General features: G+C 47.8%; 2 protein-coding genes across 2 annotated transcripts; both read right to left on the bottom strand.

Annotated features, from left to right (window-relative positions):
• Positions 1 to 8,174: 8,174 nt before the first annotated feature.
• On the bottom strand, positions 8,175 to 19,561 carry LOC119396694 (uncharacterized). The gene is made up of 3 exons (XM_037664001.2): positions 18,975 to 19,561; positions 11,191 to 11,369; positions 8,175 to 9,784 (listed from the first exon to the last, which is right to left on the bottom strand). The coding sequence occupies exons 1-3, from the start codon at positions 19,272 to 19,274 to the stop codon at positions 8,971 to 8,973; spliced, it is 1,293 nt and encodes a 430-aa protein (XP_037519929.1). The 5' UTR covers positions 19,275 to 19,561; the 3' UTR covers positions 8,175 to 8,970.
• An 895-nt stretch (positions 19,562 to 20,456) lies between these two features.
• LOC119396693 (uncharacterized) lies at positions 20,457 to 24,193 on the bottom strand. Its single transcript, XM_037664000.1, has 4 exons — positions 23,949 to 24,193; positions 23,378 to 23,528; positions 22,579 to 22,618; positions 20,457 to 21,944 (listed from the first exon to the last, which is right to left on the bottom strand). The coding sequence occupies exons 1-4, from the start codon at positions 24,180 to 24,182 to the stop codon at positions 21,071 to 21,073; spliced, it is 1,299 nt and encodes a 432-aa protein (XP_037519928.1). The 5' UTR covers positions 24,183 to 24,193; the 3' UTR covers positions 20,457 to 21,070.
• Between the last annotated feature and the right edge of the window lie 977 nt (positions 24,194 to 25,170).

The raw sequence follows: 25,170 nt of genomic DNA, 5'->3' as shown, positions 1-25,170 counted from the left end.
GTGTGCGTGTGCGTGTGCGTGTGCGTGTGCGTGTGCGTGTGCGTGTGTGTGTGTGTGTGTGTGTGTGTGTGTGTGTGTGTGTGTGTGTGTGCATTACGTGAAGATAGCGGTCATACACACCCCGTCATAGACACGCTATGACTTATCTACGCAGCACGGTACCAGCCTGTACTCTCTGTCTCTCTCTCTTGCTACAGCGTGCCAACGTTTGTGGCATTATGTTTGTTTTTTTCCTGTTTCCCAGTCCTTCGCATGCGGTTGCCACTCAAAGCTGTACAACCGCTTGGAAATGTACGCCCGTTTGGCCTCTCTCAGCTACCCTTGAAGAAGCCAGGCTGACATATATGTGGACGAGCGATAACCTGCATTGCGGTTCGTGTGACACTGAGCGAGTATCGCGACCTCAGTGCAAGCCTTGAGCAAGGCTGTCTGTTCTCGTTGAGAGGAGCTATGTGAGGACGCAGCCTCGGACAGTTACGAATGTGCAACGCTAATGCCAAAGTCGACGAGGTATAGGTACTCCAACACAGCAAGGCGTCTGGACGCATCGTCAACAATGACACAAGAACAGTTACGACTCTGCTCAATCTAAATATTTCGGAATGATCAGAAGCGATGAAATCACTTTTTCAACGAGGGCATCGAATGATTTTCATCCTCCTGGACGGGAAACGAAGTCGGATTAAAGCGTAAAGAATTCGATCCGATGTCATCGGAGGTATGCCTAGAAATGGGGCGGGGGGGAGGGGGGCACTTAAGCCGATTATTTTACTATCATTTTAATATCTACCATTAATTAACGATATATATTTATTTAACGACAGAGTTACAATTATTTGAATCTTGGCCATTATGTCGTCCCAGACGACGAAAAGCACCTGGATCGAGGGCGCGGGTTCGATTGCCGGTGACGGCGGCCGCGTTTCGATGGGTCCTAAATGCAAAGGACACCCGTGTGCCTTGTTTTGGTGCACGTTAAAGAACCCCAGGTGGTTAAAATCAATCCTGCAGTCTTCCGCTACGGCGTGGCTCATAATCATATCGTGGTGCTGGCGCGTAAAACCCCAGCAATTATTATTATTATTATATTATTATTATTATTATTATTATTATTATTATTATTATTATTATTATTATTATTATTATTATTATTATTATTATTATTATTACAAGAAGTACCCTTGAAGTCTGTTTTTTTATTCCTCTCACTTTTTCATGTGTGCTACCCGCAAGTTCATTCAATATAGGAAATATCCAGAAGCCATCAGACGTTCCCTTGAAGACGTAATATATATATATATATATATATATATATATATATATATATATATATATATATATATAGAGAGAGAGAGAGAGAGAGAGGAGAGAGAGAGAGTAGAAAACAAATGCATAAGGCAAATTTATCAGCGCGTTTTACAAAAAAGAATAATTAAAAACATAACACGGTAGGGGGAATGGCGGGGAAGTGATCTTTAATACTGCTGTGCTTCTCGACTAAGGCGCCCAACATCTGTTCCCATGTGCTACACGTGGCCCTCTCGAGTTGGAAACTCCGTGAGAGAGAGAGAGTGGAAGAGCAGAGGGAGAGTGAGAGAGGACTTCCGCATTGCGTCCTCGGCCCGCTTTTCCTCGGAAGGAGAGTCCCCAAACCCCGAGCAGCGAGGGTCGCGTCCCCGGCACGGTTACCCAAGCGCCGGCGACCCACTTTGGCGTCGGCGCCCTTGACCGCGCCGCCGCGCAAGGCCAGCGCCCACAAAGACTGGTCAAGGGCAGCACCGCAACTGGTCAAGGGCTCGCGAGCACAGCTCGAGGACGAAGCGAGCGACATTTCGCGGTCACCGTCGCCATGGCGACGCGTCCTTTTATCGCTACGCTTTTCCTCCTCATCGTCTTGCTATACCCGAATAGATGGAGGGATGTCGCGAGTGTTCCCCTTCGAAGAGAGGTGTTGCATAGTGCCACCAAGCTATAGCATTTTTTTTGTCGATATTGTTAATCATCGACCCTTTCAAAGAAATTCGTTGTCCTAAAGAGCATTTTTTCTTTTTTTTCTTTCGCCCCTGTTTCGTGCTATCAGCCGCACTCTGCCATTTTGAATCACACAATCATTTTTTTCTTCCTTATATTTATTTTATAGTTAATAACTTCGTCCTTGTTTATCTCTAGGTGGATATAGTTGGACTTTCTAAGTATTGGATTGGATTTATTAGCATCACCTGTTGTAACGAGCGGGCGTCAACAGATGATATGTTTCGCCGCGCCATCCCGCGTGAGCAATTTCAACCTCTCCCGGCATCCATCGAGATTTCCACGTAGCGCGTTATTATGAATGTTCTCCAGCGCTGACAATCATCCGTGCTGTCCAGGGGCGTAGCTCTAATGCTTTTCTAGGAGGGGGAGGAGGGGAGGTGACCTCGATCCTTACGTATGCTATACTGTGTTCGTATGTGTGGGTGTTATAGCGGCCCGTCCCGCACATATGACTGCCTTCGTCCCATATATATAATATTTTTAAGAAATATATGTTCATGAATTACACAGACGTGACTGGTCTCAGACATACTTCTCGAAACCTGATGTAAAATCCCCTTCAGAAATGACCCGTATATGATGTACAGACTGCAGCGATGGCGTAGTGGGTAGAACATCAGCTTCGCATGCAAGAGGTCCGTGGTTCGAATCCCGGTGCCGGACAATTCCCAACCGGATTAAAAAAAAAAAAAATCCGCGTGATGATGGAATTGTGTAAAAAGGCCTGGGGTGCAGCCTCACTGGCGACCACAGCCAGCAATGCACTCCCTCACCAGAGCAGGATTGGCCACCCTGGTGTAGCACTTGGCCACTACCTCCCACATGAATACACCAATTAACCCTCGGCCCTCAGTCCCCAGCGGCTGCGAAGCAACTGACCAAGGCGGCGGTCAGACCTGCGACGCAGCAGAGGGTGCTAAGAATCTCTGGGTCCGGACAGGCCGTCATTGGAATCTGAACTTGGCTACATATAACGCTAGAACTTTATCTAGTGAGGCGAGTCTAGCTGTACTATTCGAGGAATTAGAGGGTGTTAAATGGGATGTAATAGGGCTCAGTGAGGTTAGGAGGCCACAGGAGGCTTATACAGTGCTGAAGAACGGACACGTCCTATGCTATCGTGGCTTAGCTGACAGAAGAGAACTAGGAGTGGGGTTCCTTATTCATAAAAATATAGCTGGCAATATAGAGGAATACTATAGCATTAATGAGAGGGTGTTATGTATCGTGATTAAGTTTAATAAGAGGTACAGGATGAAGGTGATACAGGCCTATGCGCCTACATCCAGCCATGATGATCAACTGGTTGAACGCTTCTACGAAGACGTAGAATCAGCAATGAGTAAGGTAAAGACACAGTATACTGTACTGATGGGCGACTTTAATGCAAAAGTAGGCAAGAAGCAAGCTGGAGATCATGCAGTTGGGGAATATGGCATCGGCTCTAGAAATGCCAGAGGGGAGTTACTAGTAGAGTTCGCAGAACGCAATAATTTACGGATCTTGAACACCTTCTACAGAAAACGGACTACTCGTAAGTGGACGTGGAGGAGTCCTAATGGCGAAACTAAGAATGAAATAGACTTCATAATGTGCGACCACCCGGGCATTATACAGGATGTAGAAGTAGTTAACAAGATCCGATGCAGTGACCATAGAATGGTAAGATCTAGAATTCAACTAGACGTGAGGAAGGAACGGCAGAAACTGATACGCAAGAAGCCGATTAATGAACTAGCTCTGCGAGGGAAAGTACAGGAATTCAGAGTTTCACTTCAGAATAGGTACGCGGCTTTAACCGAGGAAACCGACCTTAGCATTGACGCAATGAATGATAATCTGACTAGTATCATTAAGGAGTGTGCAGTGGAAGTCGGGGGTACAGTCGTTAGACAGGACACTGGTAAGCTATCCCAAGAGACGAAAAACCTCATTAAGAAACGTCAAGCTATGAAAGCCTCAAATGCAACAGACAAAATAGAGCTGGCGGAGCTTTCGAAGTTGATCAATAGGCGTAAAGTAGCCGACATAAGAAAGTATAATATGGAGAGAATTGAGCATGCTCTAAAGAACGGAAGAAGCCTCAAAGCTACGAAGACAAACTGTGCATAGGCAAAAATCAGATGTATGCGTTAAGGGACAAGGATGGCAAGGTCACAACCAATATGGATAGAATAGTTGAGATAGCGGAAGAGTTCTACAGAGATCTGTACAGCAGCCGAGACAGTCAGGATGATAACGTAAGAAGCAGTAATATCCCAGAGGAATCTGACATCCCACCAGTATTAACAGGAGAAGTAAAGAAAGCCCTAAAGGGAATGCAAAGAGGCAAAGCCGCTGGTGAGGATCAGGTAACATCAGACTTGTTGAAAGACGGTGGAGAGATTATGTTAGAGAAACTGGCCACCCTGTATACGAAGTGTCTCTCGACAGGGAGGATACCAGAATCTTGGAAGAATGCCAACATCATCTTGATCCATAAGAAAGGGGACGTCAAGGACCTGAAAAATTACAGGCCCATCAGCTTACTGTCCGTTGTCTACAAGCTATTCACAAAAGTAATTGCTAACAGAATTAATACGACATTAGAGTTTAATCAACCAAGGGACCAGGCAGGATTTCGTACAGGCTTCTCAACAATAGACCATATTCATACTATCGATCAGGTGATAGAGAAATGCGCGGAATACAACCAACCCCTATACATAGCCTTCATAGATTACGAGAAGGCATTTGATTCGGTGGAGACATCAGCAGTCATGCAAGCACTGCGGAATCAGGGCATCGACGAAGCCTATATAAACATAATGGAAGAAATCTACAGCGCATCCACAGCCACTATAGTCCTTCATAAAGAAAGCGACAGAATCCCAATAAAGAAGGGCGTACGGCAGGGAGACACGATCTCTCCAATGCTATTCACCGCGTGTTTACAGGAGGTTTTCAGGGCCCTAGATTGGGAAGAATTAGGGATAAGAGTTAATGGAGAGTATCTCAGTAACCTGCGCTTCGCTGATGACATTGCATTGATGAGTAACGCGGGAGACGAATTACAGCTCATGATTACTGAACTGGATACGGAAAGTAGAAGAGTAGGTCTGAAAATTAATATGCATAAAACTAAAGTAATGTGGAACAATCTTGGCAGAGAACAGCGCTTCGCGATAGGTGGCGAGACGCTGGAAGTTGTAAAGGAGTACGTCTACTTAGGACAGCTAGTAACCGCGGAGCCGAACCATGAGAGTGAAATAACTAGAAGAATAAGGATGGGATGGGGCTCATTCGGCAAGCATTATCAAATCATGAATAGTAGTCTACCACTATCTCTCAAGAGGAAGGTATATAACAGCTGCATCTTACCGGTACTTACCTACGGAGCAGAAACCTGGAGACTTACAAAGAGGGTTCAACTTAAATTGAGGACGACGCAGAGAGCGATGGAAAGGAAAATGATAGGTGTAACCTTAAGAGACAGGAAGAGAGCAGAGTGGGTCAGGGAACAAACGGGGGTTAAGGATATCATAGTTGAAATTAAGAAGAAGAAATGGATATGGGCCGGCCACGTAGCACGTCGGCAGGATAACCGGTGGTCATTAAGGGTAACTGACTGGATTCCAAGAGAGGGCAAACGCGTGAGGGGAAGACAGAAAATTAGGTGGGTAGATGAGATTAAGAAGTTTGCAGGTATAACGTGGCAACAGAAAGCACAGGACCGGGTTGATTGGCGGAACATGGGAGAGGCCTTTGCCCTGCAGTGGGCGTAGACAGGCTGATGATGATGATGATGATGATGATGATGATGATGATGATGATGATGATGATGATGATGATGATGTACAGACTAGAGCACTGCACGGGCCCGCGGGCCGGGCCGGGCCGGGCCGTCCGAAGCGTTTTCCGGCGGGCTCGGGCTGGGCTCGGGCTTGAAAGTGCGGGCCCGGGCCTGGCCCGGGCTTGAAGCCGCGGGCCTGGGCCGGGCCCGGCCTTGAGGCTGCGGGCCGGGCCGGACTCGGACCCGCTCATTAAAAGGCGTAAGTCGGGCCTTCGAGCACACGCGAATGTTATGCATTCCATGGTCTAAGGTATACTGTGCCAAGCTGAAGTGACACGTGTATATATATATATATATATATATATATATATATATATATATATATATATATATATATATATATATATATATATATATATTTAACGACAGAGTTCCAATTATTTGAAGCACTGCACGGGCCGTAAAATCCGGCCCGTGCAGTGCTCTAGTACAGACGGGTCCACTGTTAAAGGGACCACTTGCGTGCAGGGCATGTTCAGATTTCGCTCTCTTGCAAAAGCACAGTGGCTGAGATTTGCATAAGACTGGTGGTTGACAGTTGCGACTCCTTTTCACAGACACGGCCGGGCTGGGCACGCACGCGCGCGCTCCAGCGAGCGCGCGCGTGCGGTCTAGCCCGGCCGTGTCACAGAACAGTGCCATGCACGAACGAAGTTTCCCCATCCACTTGCCGTTAGGGGGCCAGCAATATGAAAGGTGCTCATTCGAGTGTTCCCTTTAACAGTGGACCGTACTGTACATGGGAAAGGCCTTCTTTCAAATGGCAACATTAGCTGACATTTTGTTCAACCCACCCCCGCCCGCTCCCCGCTCCGACATTCTTCGCTGTCCCGGCTCTTGCAGGAGATTTTGTGACTGCGGCCCGCTATCTGATGCGAGTTAGAGACCCCCTGATATATACACATACAAAATGTAAAAATTTCGGAAGTGGCCGGGGGGGGGGGGGGGGGAGTGAACTCCCTAACCCTTCTCTCGCTACGCTTATGATGCTGTCGCGTTCGCTGCAATCACGGCCCCTCGCTATTACAAAGTCTTTACTACGGTCTCGCGTTGGCTGACACACTAGGTTTCGGGGGAAAAAAAAAAGTGACACGCGCGATGCCTTCCACACGTCTGTGCTGATCGCATCGTCTTCGTTATGGAATGCTCGCTACGTTTGTCAGCAAAAAAAAAATTGACAGTCCGATGAAATCGTCATTCTTGTCAATTCAAGGTCACGTATGTGAACGCACGTTGTGGATCACCACTGATTTATTACTATAGGCCAAAGAGAACGCCCTGTTAAGGCACGCCCGCCATTATTCGTCTATTAAGACGATCGATGCACAGCGTCACTGAGCGTGAATGTGGGAGTGCTTCCCGCACGGCGGTGTCAGCGACGCCTACCCTTAGTAACATAAGAGCTCTGCACATGCGCATATCGTTAGCAGCGTGGTTATTTCATTATCGTGCGCATGGCGTCAGTTGTGGGCGCCTTCGACAAAGGGTCACTTAGATGACTGGTTGTATATACGTTGTTTTAGGTGCACGTTAAAGAACCCCAGCTGGTCGAAATTTCCGGAGTCCTCCACTACGGCGTACCTCATAATCATATCCTTGTTTTGGCACATGAAACCCCAACAATTCTTAATTATTAAATGAAGCGGTGCGCAGTGGCAAAATAGTCCTGCCTTTAACGCACTGCGCATGTGCCGAGTCTCGCGTTGGTGTACGTTGGCGTCGATGGGAGCACCGTGCGCTACGCGCTCCCATGTTCAGGCTCTGTACGCTACCTGCAAGCTTTACTATGTGTGAACAGCGCAAGCTCGGTCAAGTCTCTGTGCTAGGCCTGTGGAGGCACGCGCCAGGATTCTCTGGTGGTGAAGGATTTCTCATTACTCGCGCTATTCGATTATTTCCAATCGATCCTATCCAACTCTTCTCCTGCAGCCATCTAAAACTTCTAAATTTTATGCAACGGTCGATAGACCTTTTCGTTTTCTATTTCCTTAGCGCATATCCCTTTTATGTCTACACTTCCCTCAAAGAGTAATTATCGGCAATTTAATTTTTTTAACAAGTACGTTACGACTGCTATGGAAACGCTGATTACGCGGGTAGTTTGTGCATCTTGGAGGAGACGAAAGAAAATACATAATTCACGGAATCTGTTTAGGTGAACGGCAATAGTCAAATATGCTTAAATCGAAAGCTTGAAGAGTTTCGCATTTAAAGACAACTACGTACCGCTTTACTCTTCTAAAACGCTCTTGTACCAGTAGCGTCACCATGATTATATATATACATTAGACATTCAGTACACAAATACAGTGTTCAGATGCTGAAGTCTAAACTCGAATATTTTGCAACAGTATAGATGTTCAGATGAGTAAAACGAAAGGGCTGTCGTCGAAAGAGATCGTGGTTATAAAGTTTCGATATAAACCCGACTGACGTACTTAGCTGATGGTGAAGGAGGGGTGTTTAATGAAATACCATAATGTTTCTCATTTATTATATTCACTTTAGAGTGCGTAATTATGCATACGTACGCACACACATGGTACCTATAAATATTCTGAGGCACATCGCCTCGCATTCGATGACTGTATATTTCTTTCTCACATATAAGGATCAATAGACATATTTAGAAAAGCGTACGCAGGGTTAGCGTTCGTTGAGCACGATACGCTGTTTTCGTAACTTGACGTGCATACCGAATAGGATAGCGTATGACGCATGCGCAGTCACGACAAACGCTAGCGCAAAGCTTTGCGTACGCTATTCTAAAACTGCCTAACAGAGAGCTTTACTGCCGGGTGAAAGCGGCTACGTACGCACGCTCTTGCGTTTCCTTGTACTCCCTGCCGCACCCAAGGAGAATACAGAGTAACGCAAGGGCTTGCGTAAGCAAGCCGCCTCGAGGCTCCGGCACTAAAACAATCAATGACGACAGAATATGTGCGCATGCAGATAAGCGCACATACCGGGCCCAGTAGCCACTGAGACTGAGCATCTGCGGCCGTTCCCAACCGCACGATATCATCTGGTGCATCCACCCGAGTTCTTAGGTGTGCAGCGCACAGTCTCGAACACATTAAAGAACACGCACACCACGGCCCGCCTCAAATGTAGGGAGGCGCTGGTTCGCTCTCCGGAACGACGCCCAACAGTTCGCGGCGCAACAACTTCCCGCGCAGAATTTCGTTGCGCCGCTTCTGGTTCACCAGCTCCGTTTCGGCCTCGAGAAGGCTACGCATCTGCAAAAGAATGTCCACCCTCAGGTCCCTCTCCCGACTGTCCACACTGTCAGCGGTCATCTGGAGCACCTCCGCCAAACCCGAACGGTGTCCACCAACTCCCGCTGAGAGTCCGTAGCCAGCCCCATAACCCAAGTGCGAGCGCTCTTCCATTTCCTCTGAGATCGGCGGCGCGCCTCCCGGTCTCGGGGGCCATTCCACTTCCTCGTCGTTGCCATCGTAGTCCGAAGAGTCAACGTAATGGGAGTCTTCGGGGGCTGTGGCAGCAACAGTAGCGACTGTCTGATCGTACTCCGCCTGCAATGAGCTCCGCTGATCGGGGCAGCCGTAAGGAGTGCTTGCTTGAAACAGCAGGCCGTCGTCTTCAGCAGTCGGGACATCGGCGATTACGTCAGGTCCGCGCGTCTGCAGCGTCGTTTCGGCGTAGGCGCTTACGTAAGATGTGGCCACTGCTTCGGGAGTCTTTGGCGAGCACGGTTCTGACTTGATGACCACGGGACTGTCGACCCTCCCACTCGGAATCGGACTGCAGCTTTCATGCTCGCGTTGCTGCTCGGGCACGTCTCCATGTTTGGAATCTGTGTCTGTAGTGATTGCCTCGCTAGCACCAGGTGGAACCTTTTGGCAGGCGTCCAGCTGTAGCTCCGAGTAAGAGGAAGGCTCTTCGGCACCATGCACCCTGCCGACAAGCATACGGGGAAGGCCTTACGTAAACATACAAGTACAAGCTTAAAGTTTGCTCGAGGTAGTGAAAGGTGTTTAGGGCTTTAGGGATCATTTACAATAGCGTAGACTTGCACCGAAATACAGGAAGCCATAGCTGACGGCTGCGACAATGTCTTAAGGAAAGCTATCAACCACAGAGCCGTACAAACATTTCCATACGAAGCACACAGGCAATGACGTCAACAAATCATGAAAGAAATACCTGGTCATTTTTTAGTGAGCTGTACTAATGGGAGAAGACCTTGTGAAAACATCGCGGTCGTAATAAGCCAAAGTGAAATGAAACCGGTACGCAACTTCTCATCTGTGGCTGCCAAACGCCTGTGACCAGCTCCAATAGATGCGTCATTGCAGGGATACAACTAGGACAAGAAAGAGCACACATAGATGATACGAGACTAAACAGGTCAAGCGGGGAACCACCAGCTATTTCAACTATACCAATTTGGGTGCGGCGACGGTCATCCGTTATCATTTTTTTGGGCAATTCATGTGGCGATGAAAGTAAACTAGGGACTTCAGAAGCAGCTTCTCAATCAGTGTCAAAATTTTCCGAGTTCAGCGCGCCGAGGAAGCCGTCAGGACTGAAGAACAGCTGACCAGCACCTAGGCGTGATCTTCTGCCCGTCCCACATGACCGCAAGACATTTCAATGAAGTTATTTGACTGAGAACTAGAAGAAAGCACTAGTGAATTATGGTGGCACACATAACTATTACAGGGAAGCTGTTATGGCTAGGCCATTGCCTCAAATGGAAAACATTCCATCTGTGTGTGTACAAATGCCCCTATGCGGCAAGCCAGACAAGACGCATGTCGCGAAACGGAGAATGCGGCAGAACAGACGCACGCTGCTCAAATGAGAAACTTTAAGGCAACATAAGCTAAATCCAAAAGTGACTCCTGGACAGCACTGGCGTGGCCAGGAGGGGGGGGGGGTGACCCCCCCCCCCTCGTAATTTTTCAAATTTGTGTTCTGAACAGCTTCGCTGGTCAGCGGTCCTCCACCTTCAGAGTGGAACGGCTCCTCAAATTTCATTTAAACTTATAATGCCAAGGCGAACTATACACTACAGCATTAACTAACGTTCGAAAATGTGCCTAGTTTGTGTGAAATCAGCACGGGATAACATTGGCTTCTGTTGGATATCTGCTGTTGTAACAGTTAACGGAATAAAGTATGTGTGCTACTGAGCCTCCACCTCTCTAAATGCTTCGCACGTCGTAACAGTTCGCCTCGGTAAAGTTAGGCCCCGCCCCGATATATTTTTTTATCCTATCATTATCATATGTTGTTCCCGTAGCCCCTTTCCTCAGCCTCCCTGCCTCATTGTACAGCTGAGTTGCAGGAGCACGCACTTGGCTGGATCGTCCACTGCGGCATTCGGTTGATGCGAGTGCTGCGACGGCCCGGCAACCAGGTGGCCGTCGTGCGTGCGGCATCGTCCGGGACAGCTCACGTATTCGCAGCGCCAGAACAGCAGGCCTCCGATGCGGTTCTCCAACACGTACCGGTAGTCGCCGATCTTCTTCGCAGGCTGCATGGTGCGAGAGAGATTCAGGACGCATTGCCAAGAAAAGTTGTCTGCAAGTATAGAGACACAGGACAAGACAGGCGCATCAAGCGTGAACCAACTTGCACAAACACATGTCTTTGAGCGCCTTTTTTCTGAGGTATTCCCCAATGACGCTTGCCCCGCACGCAGGGACGTAGCCACGCTGCTCTGGGAGTGCAAGGCAACGCACACTAACCCCGACACTAACCCCGCAGCTCCCTCTTGGTTGACCAGCTCTGGGCCGTCCAGCAGGCCCGCGGAGCGGCCGGCAGGCTTGGCCTGACGGTCCCGACAGGGGAGTCGCCCGCTGCGCGCTGACGCGCGCCTTGCAGGACCTCAATACAGTTTTCCAACCAACCAACCAACCTGTCCTGTGTGAATCTTGTTTGTGCCCCTCTTTCTTCAGCGCTCCTTCATACAGCATCAAGTGTGATGCAACTTGCCGAGACACGGCCTACTAAGCCTTGCACGTGTGCGCATGTAGCGGAGCGCAGAAATAGAGAGCGAAAAGGTCAAACGGGAAACAGGCGGAGCCGTCTGTTACATTTCACGCGTGTGCATCCGCTGCGCTTGCGGCACCAGTAGCACCGAAACGCGGTTTAGACGCGAGCAAGCAGACGTGGAAAATCATTTTGTAGCGCTAGCACCTCGCGACATTTAAAGGGGCCCTGCAACACTTTTTCAAGTAATCATCGAACGGCTTTATTAAAATACCTTATTGCCGCACAAATCGACAGCGGCAAATTTTCTTGGGATCCGTCAAGTACGAGCGCAGTAGCGGTGATATGTCGCACGCGTTGAAGGATGACACGATTTTGAGGCATCCCAAAAGGGACATTTTTTGTTTCCGTGGTGTGCACTATATATATATATATATATATATATCAGCGCTCTCCACACACCGGAGTCAGACAACACGTATAAAATATTTCACTTTGATTTTAAAGTTTACATCGGCCAGCATCTGCAAGCCGGCCCCACCACAATGGACATTATCACGACAAGTCAACCCAGTTAGATTACACTGTAACCCAGTTCTATAGTACCAGTTCACTGGGTTGGCGAAATCTGCATCATGTATGCAGCCTAAATGACAGAAATCGCTGTCAGTCTATCTGCTGGACGACAATTCACTCGTCGTTGTTTACGTGAACCACGTGCGACTGAAAGCAAACTGACAGCTCTTGCTAGTATTTGGCGCGAGGACATACCGTGGCGCCATCTTGCGGAGGCATCCCTGTGACGTGCAAGGTTGGACAATTGCCCCGCCCGCCCTCTCCCGCTCAGCCCGCAGCCGCTTTCGCGTCTGCTTTTTTATTATTATTGTTGTACTTCACTTCAAAGAAATCAGTAAAATACTGCTGCGGCTTCATCGCTCACAGTACGAAATGCTAAATAACTGCTCAGAAAAAGAAAGTTACATCCTCATAATGCCTTATAGACAGCGTCCTGACTGTCGGCGTCGTCTGCTATGGCCAACGATATGGAAACCACGGGGGCCGCGCATGCACGCTGCTTTTGTAAAAGGTAACGAATCATTTTGCTTGCGGCAAAGAAACATATTTTTTGCTGCGAGAAATGCGGGCAACCGTGCAACTTCATTCATTGTAGGCTTGCATATAAAAACAGGCCGCGGTTGACACGACAAGCATGGGCAAATTTACATTCCTGTTTAGGACACATAGCCCTATGAAGCACGACGAAAGCGGTTTCTCCGCTTTGTGTGAAGCAATCCAGTACGCTAGATTCATGCAGCCGCAACCTTTCTCATATGACTGGAGACAAACGCACGAGAGCGCGTGCGTACATATCAGCGATATGTACGCACGCGCCTCATTCAGTGTTGTAGCCACTGTGTAAAATACACCATGGTTCTAGCTAGATAACGTTTCACAGAGTTTGTCTGCGGCACGATTTTATTATCTGTTGCTTCTCGTTGAGCGTATTTTCTAAGGTTGTCACACGGTGCATTTTCGACCGCCACCAAGCCACATCGGGATGAAAATTTTCGACGATTGACTCCGTTATCCAGCTTGCACAAAGAGGCCAATCGCGATCGAAAAATATGGTCCCGATCAGGCTCGATTGCGATAGCAAATGTACCGTGTGCCAGCCGGCCGTATTACTTGCGCACTTGAATGACCATGCTGCAAGGTGTAACTTACCGTGGTCTAAATGGAAATATTGTGTTGCTGTGAAAAATACCAACGTCCAGCATTTATAAAGCTTCACTGATAAGCAGTATGACACTTCGCGGCTGCTGCTTGAAGGTGAATCAGTGTTTGAAGCTGGCCACGTTTTCGCCTGTAGCGTAAAACAACACAGAGAAGAACAAGTGACATGACACTGGCTATGGGCTCATTTTACAGAAATAATCTATTATAAGCAAGGAACCCCATGGGGTGAAGTCGAGAGTCTGACGGAAACCCGTGTGGTCGGGAAAAGACACGAGGACAATTAAAATAAACAAGAGTGCAGGAGGGGAGTTGGGGGGGGGGGGGGGGGTCAAACAGTGGTGGAAGTTACGCCGGCGAGACAGGTAACTTCCAGCAAAGACTCAAGCAGCACATGTATGACGTCAGAAAGGTTTCATCGGACGTGCTGGCCGAACACGCAGATGCAACTGGCCACGAAATAGACTGGGATAAGGTAAAGATAACAGAAAAAGAAAATAACTGGATTTCTCGGCTTTATCTTGAATCTCTGACAATCTAGACAACGGCACACGCGCTTAATCGTCATGGCGGCAACTTTCCACGCATTAAGGTAAAAAGTTGGGCGAGTTGGTGTTGGTTCATGATAAGCAGAGGGTCGCGATACAGCAGTACACAAAAGGAAAACAATGGACACAAAAATATCTTTCAGTTGCTAGTAGCGCGTCGCCCCGTGTGCATTCTTTTCCTTTTGTGCACCGTTGTATCGCGCCCCTCTGCTTATCATTTCCACGCATGTCCGCACGTTGCTACGTCATATTCTAAACCATGCATAACCAGACTGTTTTCGCATTCATTTTTCACTGTGAACAGTGCTGCCGTGAATATTCGTGGTCGGTGTCATGCATTTTAACACCACAGGCTTGAAATAACAAAAAAGAAAGACGGGTCACAGGGGCATCATGCTCGTGAAAAGCAGGGTGGCGGTAAAAGTGAAAGCTCACGCCTGGCCCCTTCGCGTACGTAGCGCACTGTGACAGGGAGCAGAAAAGTACCATGCCGCGGTGGCTGATAATTTTTACTGCACATTTCCAGATTGCGTAGCCTCTAGGGGTCCACACATAAGCGAGAGCAAAACAACGCTGGTAAAAAGTGAAATCGCGGTTAAAAACAACGCATTCAACCGTCCGCTTCCCTTCGCCAGAGCGAGGTGAGGCCACGTGATCCAACCCTGCACGTCACAGCGATTGCAGCGCCCGCGTCTCCAGTGGTAGCCTTCCCGTGACGTCAGACTCATGGAGGAAGGCATACTTCCTCCATGAGTCTGCAGGAGGTTGGTACGCATGGAGGAAGTTTTCCTTCCTCCATGCGTCAGACTTATGTTGACACACCACTGCGAAGCCTCGACACCCAAACCGAAATTGCTGTTTTAAAGGGACACTAAAGGCAAATATTAAGTCGACGTTGATTGTTGAAATAGCGGTCCAGAAACCTCGTAGTGCTACTTTTGTGCCAAGGAAGTGCTTATTTTGAAATAAAATCCCGTTTTAGTGGTGCGCATCGCGTTAGCGCACTTCAAATCACCCGCCTGAAAGTGGCCTTTCTCACGTCACTGTTGCCGTGCCCAACGTTGCCCGCATTTACTGCGCGGCGGCGTGCACTGGCGGCGTGCACCATTCGGGCATCCGGCAACATCACATGCATGAGGCATTTTGTCGAACTTTCTGTCAGAGCGACTTTCACGAGCGCGCAAAACGCACGCGGCAGTACGCGATACCGAAACTACCACTGAGGCGCGACCGCGTGAGCGAAGCAGGGCGCCGGGCGAAGCGCAGTTCGGCCAAAACGGAACCTCTGAACCACGCGCGCCGTTCCCCAAGGCAACGCCAAAGAGGTTATTTTTTCCATGAATCAAATAGAAACGAACCAAACAGCATTTTATTACGAGTCTTGATGCACGGAAGGTTCTTTTTTTATTGCAGCTAGCTTGATTACGAGTGGTTAATTGTAGTCGGACTCTCTCACGTCATCATGATTATTTCCAAAATATCCCGCTCGTGGCGTTCATCGTGTGATACATTTAGCTTAATTTCTCCCTAAGTAGGGCACTGCTGTTGATAATATTGCCGTTTTAGACGTTGTCATACATTGAGTTTTCACTCTGACATAAATTGTTATTTGCCTTTAGTTTCCCTTAATGTAGCGGTATAAAAAATATATTCAATGAATTCCCAAGCACTACGACACTCTTTTTAGGGTTCTCGACACCACTGTTTTCATTTAGAGCAACAACCCGAAAATGCTTAAAATTCGTGTCAGTACTCCTTTAAGGGACACTAAAGAGAAACAATGAATCGGTTTAGATCGATAAATTGTGCTCTGAGAACTCTAACGTCGTTAATCTCGCCATGATAGGTTTATTAATAAAGGAGAAAATCAAGTTCAATGATTTATTTTTAAATTTCGCCCAAAATCTCCCCTCGTGACGTCACGGATGTCAAAGTGTATTTATCGTGTTTTGGCGCTATTGGCTCGACAAAATTACTTCAAACTTAATATGTTAAGTTTATGGCCCCCTCAGAATACAATATACTTCATTCTTACCGATTAGGAATTACGTAGTCCCTAGTAAGCGCCGTCAAAACGTGTGACGTCACGGCGAATGGTGCGGAAACTTCAATGTGGCGTCGCCACCCACATTTTGTTTTTGAGCGTCTTCTCGCAGCAAGCGTGGTGTTTTTGGTATCGTGAAAGAGTACTTCACTAATATGAGAAAAATCGTTTTGCTCTTTAGTGTCCCCTTTAAGCGCTTTCTCTCTCTCCTTTCGTACCAGCGAGTGCGCTAAAAGCTAGGCAGGGGGGTTGTCAGCGCGCGTCATGGCCGTGAGCACTTTCTTTTTCTTCGAACACGCAACATACCCTGGATGTGACGGAGAGTATGCGCGGCAAGAGAACCTCGAAGAGGTACGGGCGCGGGATGCAGGGCCAAGCGCCGAAAGCGGTCGCTACCTTAAGTTGGTGGCGCCGACGCGCGCTTCAAGCGCGATTTCCTCGACCACACGTTCGGCCACAGCTGCAAGGTCAGCGACCGCTTGTGGTTCGACAACAACCTGACCACAATCGCTACTATAACAACGTGGCACGTCTTTATATGACAGTAGAGGAACTGTACGGAGCATTCACGATTTACCCTTTTATCTCCGAGCAAGCTCCTCTAACATCATTCACTTCGTGGATATGGTGGGGATTTTTTAGCCGACTTTGAGCATTAATTGTAAATTCTAGGCCGCGCGCTGAGCTATACATAACTTGCAAGTGACGTCAGTTCCTGTTTTCCGTCCGTCATCACCGAGCCAACGGAGCACATACGCCTCAGTGACCGCGCCGTGTTAACGTTCGTACGGCGGATCGTTTGCCGTAGTGCGCATGTTTTTATCGTTTACCTTGCGTTTATGCCGAAGGAGAATCGTTCAGGACATTATGCAGCTGCCAGCGAAGCAGTGTTGACTGGGGAACTCGGATCCTCCGTGTCTGCAGTGTCTCAGTCCATGGTGTCGCACGTAAGAGGGGAAACAGCTTCGCACGAAATTTGGAAACATAACTTGCCTGTTATGAAGTGACGCCCGCACACACGAACGTTGTTCAATGGTCCTTCCTGTTTATGCGCGCATAAGCCATGTGCTCCGCTTCTCGGACAGCTCTTTCGTGCGGTCGCACGGTTTGTGATCACCTTTGGCAAACGGTACATTCCCGCGTCTGGTCTTTCTTTTTTATCTGATTTACACTTACTTCTCGCGCGGCAGTCAAATATCGGACAAATCGCCATTGCAATGTACGGCGTTGACGGGAAATGCGAGAGCCGCACAGCTTGACTCGGTGTCGCCTGCTGTCATGTACTCAGTGATGGCGGCGCATGCCGAGATCGTATCCCAGTGTTCCTTTGTGTGACTTACTCGCAAGCTATGTATAATGTTTGGCTCACATGTTCTCAGGAGCCTCGAATGCCGCTCGGCATTGTCGTCTGACCATGTAGGTAGCAATGACTGCAATAAGTACTACACTTCTTGCACATATACCGATTTGCGCATATATATATATATATATATATATATATATACATATATATATATATATATATATATATATATATATATATATATATATATATATATATATATATATATTTCGCCGAGAGATAAACTTTATTTACAATAAAAAAGTCACAGTTTCGCCGCAAGGGCGAAGCAATGAATGCGATAGCAAGGAACTAATGCTATACGAAGTGAGGCTCGCCAATGGATACTCTCAGTTTGAACAGCGCTTCTGTTGCAAGGCGGCCGAAGGCGGCCGCCTTGCAACAGGCGGCCGAAGCAGCGAAGGCGGCCGAAGCAGCGAAGGAAACTAGCGTGCTTCAAGTGTCGACCTGTGACACTTGATAGTTCGCGCTCATCTTCTGTTTGTTCGTTTAGCGGCGTCCCTGAGCTCGAGTGACATTCGTACGCGCCGTAACATGAGCGCGTACATCACGGTGAAAGGGTGAAACATTCCTCTACCCCTCGCCACGAGAAAACCGCGCGAGCAGACGGCGGAAGGGCAAGCTTCTCCCATGCGCAAATATAAGAAGCGAGCGAGCTCGCCGACGACTTTTAAATGCGCCCGTGGGGCTCCTAGCGCCACCTCGCTGGTATTGAAGAAACGCTTATTATCGCCTGCTGTCTCTGAGTCCGTCCAGCGCTAAATGGTGTGTATATAACGCTCGCCGTTAGCTACGTGGAGGATCGGCGTTTCGTGGCGTAGTGGATAGCGCCGCTCGCTGCGGAACAAGAGGTCCCTGGTTCGATTCCGCGCTTCGGAAGCATTTTTCTGTGGGGACTTTATATATACATACTTATACATATACGGTGCATGACGGCGACGGCGACGGCAAAATCCAGCCGAGACTGTCCATATAATTGCTATCGCAATAAAAGTTCTTTTGGGGGGAGCCCTAGTCGAGGGCCCCACTGGCCTTGGCCGCCCGTTCAACCTGATCGATCAGCGCTTGCTGATCGGCCAGGTCTGAGCTGGACAGTCGCGCCTCCCACTGCTCCAACGTGTGTGTTGGTATCGTGCCTGTGTGTGTCAGGTTATTTCGCCGAGTTTCACTCGCCGACAGTCAAGGCGGAGACGACTTCGCCCCAACCAGATCGAGAAGAGAACCCCGTGCACGCCTATGCCGATCGGTCGAGGGATTATTGAACTTTTTACGTGGCAGTAAGCTATTATACGCGTTTTTTTTTTTAACAATAGAGAATTTATATAAAGATCCTATGACAGTCAAGCAACCCGTCGCCAAAATCGTCCTTCAAGAGCAACTATGCAACAAGACCGATAACGCTGGCCCGACGTCACGCCAGCCATCTTAGAGACCACGAATGTGTGGCTCGATACTTACCCGACCCTGCTGCCTGTACGTGGCGTCACGTCTCTTTCTCTCGCTGGCCACACGCCGGTGCAGTTCTTCATCATGATCCCGAAATCGGTACACCATGTGACGGTTATCGTACAAATCGGTTGTCAGCCGCGACCTGCACTGTCGCACGTCACAACGCCAACGGTAGCGCTGGTCACTGCGCGTGTCCAGCGTAAACGTGCGGCCAGCGTACTTAGCCTTGGGCTTGCCGCGCCGCGACATCACCAACTCGACGGCCGCGTCGGCAGCCGCCGCCACTCCGGACCATCTTGCTTCCGACATGCTCCCCGTGAATCACTCGGTCAAGTGGCTGTGCGTCTGATAACACGTGGTTACCGTTGAATGAGGATCAACGGGAGCGTTAGAGCTAAATCTATTGCTAATAGGTAGCTGAAACGACGTAATCGCCACGAGTCATCGTCACGACGAAGGCCGACATGGCCGAACGAACATTCCAACTAAACGTCGACGAATACCCTGCCGACGTTCGTCGTGTGTGACGATGACGCATCAGGCAAAATAATCAACAAGGAAGCAAGAGACATACGTCGCAGACTCGCCCGTCGAAATACGTCGTAGCGTGTACGTGCGTAGACGACGTTGACCGTATGGCCACCTGGTGGCGATAGCGCCCACCGTTCACAACATACTTCGCGTTGCTTTGGGCAGGTGGCGCCACAGTTGCTTTCATGCAGCGCAAGCTGTAGCAATTTTATTCAGACGCCCAATAGTCCATTATCACAATTAGATAGCCACAATTCACGGCGGCGACATACGCTGGCCTCTTGCTTTGTCTAATTTGCACTGGAGGGAAAGATATCGTTGTGTCAGCGAGCTGTGTCGTCAGTGAAATTAGCATAACTATCTGCAAGACAAGTCATATTGCGCTGACAAAATCTTATTACCTAAAGTAATTAATTTGGGCACGCACATGTTCCCAAATTACACTGACAACAATTTGGCTTGAAGCCCCACAAAAAGATTATGCATCAAACGAATATACTAAAAAAGAATTACCATGCATAAACAAAGCCCACGCTTTGTTAAGGATTGCTACATGCTTATAAAATATGAAGTGCAATATTTATGTCTCTGCTAGTATCTTTATAGGACGTCTCTCTATGCAGTGTGCATCAGATGGGGGGCACTCGATAGGCAGAAATATTGCGGCTTAATTTGTTGATAATGCTGGAATGAACCTTGAGTCAAATTTCAATTACTACCATGGCATATATATCTTGCGTCCATCCCTCAATACACAGCTACAACTTCCGACACACCCCAACCCAGCAAAGTAGAAAAGTTACGTGTCTGCGGCAATTAATACCCTGCTTATCCATAAGGCATAGGTGCATGTAGAAGCCTTTAAGCACAGCTTTAAGTGCGTTAAACATATTCTGTTTTTATGCGCAGTGACTGTACATTTATGCAGAAAATACTGAAGTAAACGGCGAAAATTCAAAATTGTACTTGTAAAAATATAAAATGGCCAGGTCATTTTATTTGATGGCAAACAATGAAATATCAACAATGTATAGGTACATTTGCTTCGCTACTGCAGAGGAAGACCGGGTGCACAAAAGAAAATTTGCAGAATAACACTGTGCACATAAACAAAAATCAATGCAGGAAGTCTTGAGTATAGAAATGCATACTTTGAAGATTAATCAATGAACGAACATTTACAGTTGACATGACAAAAATGAAAGAGAATAACATGCTTGGGCAACAGATGCAACATATGGGCATCCTAAAATGTTAAAAACACTTGGCAAACACAGGCAACGGCAACTAGTCCACTGTTATACTGCCAAACAAGCGTATGTGCAACCACATTCACCTATGCAGACTAACAGCAAGGGAGTGGTCACATCTTCCATCATTTGACACGAACATTGTTTCTCCTATTCTCCTATGGTACTGATTCATACAAATGCACTTCACCACAAGTTTGTCTTTGTTCCACAATTAATCACCAGGAAGCAACAGCCGATAACACAAGCTGCAAGTGAAAAACTGGCCTTGTTCAGCCATATCCCGCCCAAAAAATTGCGAGTTCACCTGCCAGGTCAACTGTCTCAAGGCACTAACTTCAGGTCACGTCGCATTTTCTGCAACTCAAGAAGGAGCATACGGCGCTTTATTACCTCAGTTTTCCTTTGCTCCATAAAGTACTTCTTGTGTTCGTTGAGCATTTCAGCCTCGGCTGCTGCTTTACGTTTCTCCTCAATGTGAAAGGCGGCCATAGCCGCCGCTCGACGAGTCTCTTCTTCCGATCGTATTCTCTCCTGCACCAGAAACATTGTCTCAGCCATGGCTTTCTTCTTTTCCTCATCACACTTTTTGAGTGCCTCTGTGAGAAGCAGTGTTTCGGCAACAGCTTTACGCTGCTCTGCTTCCGCTTTCATCTGCTCAGCCAAGAGCTTCCTCTTCGTTGCTGCCAAAATGTCAAGCTCCAACCTCGTTTTCTTTTCTGCCAGACCTGGTGTACCTGTCGTGAAGAAGTACCTCCTCGAAGTCCTAGTACGGACATCTGTGCTTCGCCCAATGCTACTGCTCTGAGATTCAGCGCAAGCACTGTCTTGTGAATTCATGGCGGGGGCAATGTCTGGCTCCGAAAGTATTTGCTCTATCTGCTGCAGCTCAGTAGTACGGTCAGGTGCAGGACCAAATGACCGATCAACAGAGGGTATCACATGGACTGTGGAAGCCGTAGGTTGCAGATCTACACACTCACAAGAACCATTTACTGCCGCCCCGTGCAGCTCTTCACACTGTGCTTCTTCGTCTGTTTCCACTTCCTTCTTGACCAGCACTGTGTCTGCTCCCACAGTTTTTGGTTCCACAGACGCTGAAGCTCCAAGGTGCTGCATGATGGCTGTACCTGCGCTGCCAGTATCGGGCTCCTGCACCGTTGGCACAATGTACTCATCACTGCCATGCTGACTTGGCCTGCAGAAATGATGCATTGAAGGGCATAAAATGGTCAATATAATTACAACCATACATTCAAACAAGCTAAAAGTACAACTAAAAGATGGAGACATTGAATTTGTTACTTATCGAGTATTACATACACTCAGTGTGTCACCAGAAGTCACCAGCAACTCGGAGTTACTTAAAAACTACAAAAACAATATCTGAGAAGTCTTCTCGCCAAAATGTTTGTGCGAAAAGTTAGGATTCATTTGCTCAGCCACTATAGGTAAATGATTGCACACTGGAGTAAAGTTTTACCACGAGAAGTTTGTGCCTTTTCTTCAGCACCTACGGAGAGTCAAACACTTTTGTTGCCCTATGTATTTGTTTGCATATCCGAGGTAGTGAACTAACATAGGTAAACAAGCTATTCCAGCATAATCATGAACACTCAAAGCACATTTCTCTTATAGATGTGCACATACTCATGTGCAAAATAGCAATGTCATGTCAGACACAATTTACAGAATCAATTACATCTTTTTCAGCTAAGCAAAAAACATTAAAGATGCGTTGAATTGCTTAGAATGTTAATTTGAAATTTTGGTATTTTGTCTGGAGTGAGTATTGGTTATTTGTGTCAAAAGGGAATCTAAGCACTACTTGCCCCTGGATAACTTGACTGCTAGGTGCATAACTTCCAGCATCTGTAAAAAAAAAACAGTAACAACATAAATATTAAAACATCAAGTCAGTAGTAACACTGCACCAGTACAGTACTCCTATGCGCAAGTGTCACAATCCCATGGTAAATGCCAAATGTTCGGAAACCATTGTGCCACACTTGAGTGACTGAAATGTGATGGCATCAGGATTGGCCCTATGACAGTGCTCGTTACGCTGTCTCGATCATGTTAGAAACGGCATCACAACCCTTGTGAGGGCACCGAGTGGGCGCAGGCACCAGCATTGGGTCACCCATTAGAGAGCAAAAGGGGTCAGCCTGTATTAAAAATTGCACCAACACATATTGCCACTGGCATATCAGTTTGGCCTACCCACAGAATGATCCACACTATGAACAAATAAATAAATAAATTACTGACAAGATTTTTCATTACCATCTACGCTGATTTTACATTCAGTATACGTGTCGTTGCATGAGCGTGACAATGTGATGCTGGTCACATTGGTTCCAGGGTATGCCCTTGTCACAAATCCAATTAAAATCAAATCCTGGGTTGGCTTGGCAACGACAACATGCCTCGACAACGATCACGAAGGGCAGTGAGTGTCTAATTACTGCTTTTTTTTAATGAAACGCGATAAGTAGATAAAACATCTTGAGCTATTTTAGCAGCGGCTTTTTGCAAACAACTCTCGGGTGGCGTGCGCCCTCCTGACGCGAAGAGCAGGGTCTATCGCATTAAAATGGAAGCTGATCGTCGTCTCACGCAAATGCTTACCCGCCGAATTTTCAGCTCCGGACGAATTCTCCGAGTCATCACCGCGACCGCTAGCCAAGTCTTCGGCTCTCGTTTGCTGCTTGAGCAGAGAATCCATGACATTGTAGTATTTCCACGAAGATTTTTGGCCTGGCCGCAAGTTCCGTCGTTCCTGGCAAGGAAAACAGTCTTGTGAAAGGGCGCTTTTGCTTTTTCTTTCTTTCTTTTTTTTTCTTTGCAAATAACTGTTTACTATACGACAACGTCAATAGTGTGCGAAACAAAAATAAAGCGCGCTATAAAATTCCGTTTACATATACCTAACGCATGTGCGCTACGCGAACCAGCTCACCCGCGGCAAGTCAGTTGATCCGACCCACCCCAACTCTCTCGGTTCGACCCGACTGCGTTTACATGAACCGAACAGGCGAACTCCAACGCGACAACTCGACTCAAGTCGCTTCTTTGACGAACGCGAAAATGATGCGCTTAAGTTGTCATCTCGTGAAGCACGGTCTCACGGTTACTTTGAGCACGCCCAGGCATTAATAAAAGCTTGTCGCGCACGAAAATAGAGGTGGATGCGACTTACATGATTATAGCGCGACTTCAAGTTTTTCCAGTGGCATCGGATCTGTTGCCACGACCAGTCGTAGCCAAGCGGCGACAAGAGTTCCTCAATTGTCATAAACGTTTGTTGATTGCGCTGTCGCTTTGACTTTAGCACGTGAACGACGTCGAGTTCTCTGATGAGATTTAAAACTTTTAGCGTAGCCTGATCGGTCCAAAGAAAGCGGCCGCCGCGGTCTGCCACGGCGGACGCCATCTTGTTTCTCATGATCTGTTAGTTTTCGTTTTGTTTCGAAAACAGAACTGCCAGGCGTCGCGGCAGCTGCAAGCGATGGTTATTTCGGAAGAGTATGGACAGCGTTCATGTAGATCAGTGGTTCTCAGCCATGGATGCATGCATGAATGTTTTGGGGACTCCTTGCAGTGAGAGAAAAAAAAGAGGGGGTGGAGGGGTCGTAAGTTAAGACAACATGCAGCGTGAAATAGGTGCCTTTTATTTCGCCCTGTCAAAGAATGGCCAAAATTAAGTGTCACGCCAATTCGATCTCAACAGCTTGTCAATAAGTTGTGCTGTCTGCAGCCACATTCATTCTGTTTCTAGCTATGCTTGCTCTTCAAATATGCAAGCCTAGAAAAGGTATGCTGGCGCGCATACGTAATAGAAAACTGCAAAAAAAAGAAAGAAATCTTTACAGTCATATAATGGAGAAGGGGCAACATAAGTCAGCTCTGCCGCAGTGCAAAGGTGTTATACGGAGAAGCATACCAACAGTCGGAAGGAGCCGCTGTCACAGGACATAGTGTGCCTCCAAAAATTGCGCTTTTTGTTTTGTTTTTGCTTTTTCGCGAATGGGTTTCGCGGACCCCATTTGAGAACCACTGTTCTAGAGTGTCTAGCGATGAACGGATGTGCTGGCGTAGTACCGTTTTTACGCTTGGAATGAAAATATTTTATTGCGATACAACTTCGGAATGCGCAGCCAGCTCCTGAGAGTTCCACGACAAAAGAATTGCACCATCTCCCGCTAAAGGGGACCATGAGGCGATGCGAAGCCGGAGCACTTGCACGATCGCGTTCCGTTGGCGTTCGTTGGGCATGCTACCGACGTCGCGTCGTGGAACGCGAAGGGGAACACTACGCGCGTCGTGTCTTCCCTCTAGCCTGGCCGTTAATTTTCAAAGGACGAGCGGGGAACGCGGTCGACAGGCGCGCGAGAGGGAAGCAGCGTAGGAGAGGAGAGAGA

This window comes from Rhipicephalus sanguineus, chromosome 6 (genome assembly GCF_013339695.2).
Source record: "Rhipicephalus sanguineus isolate Rsan-2018 chromosome 6, BIME_Rsan_1.4, whole genome shotgun sequence".
Lineage (NCBI taxonomy): Eukaryota > Metazoa > Arthropoda > Arachnida > Ixodida > Ixodidae > Rhipicephalus > Rhipicephalus sanguineus.
Note: the sequence above shows the minus strand (reverse complement) of the source record. Positions and strands in the feature narration are given on the sequence as shown.

What these genes read in the sequence shown, in the direction of transcription:
- LOC119396694 (XM_037664001.2), bottom strand. Translation starts at nt 19,274, where the DNA reads ATGTCGGAAGCAAGATGGTCCGGAGTGGCGGCGGCTGCCGACGCGGCC. An exon ending in CGTACAGGCAGCAGGGTCGG is followed by an intron (nt 11,370 to 18,974) that starts GTAAGTATCGAG and finishes CGCACCATGCAG; the next exon opens with CCTGCGAAGAAGATCGGCGA. An exon ending in GCAGTGGACGATCCAGCCAA is followed by an intron (nt 9,785 to 11,190) that starts GTGCGTGCTCCT and finishes GCTTGTCGGCAG; the next exon opens with GGTGCATGGTGCCGAAGAGC.
- LOC119396693 (XM_037664000.1), bottom strand. Translation starts at nt 24,182, where the DNA reads ATGGCGTCCGCCGTGGCAGACCGCGGCGGCCGCTTTCTTTGGACCGAT. An exon ending in TGAAGTCGCGCTATAATCAT is followed by an intron (nt 23,529 to 23,948) that starts GTAAGTCGCATC and finishes TTTCCTTGCCAG; the next exon opens with GAACGACGGAACTTGCGGCC. An exon ending in CGGAGCTGAAAATTCGGCGG is followed by an intron (nt 22,619 to 23,377) that starts GTAAGCATTTGC and finishes TTTTTTTTACAG; the next exon opens with ATGCTGGAAGTTATGCACCT.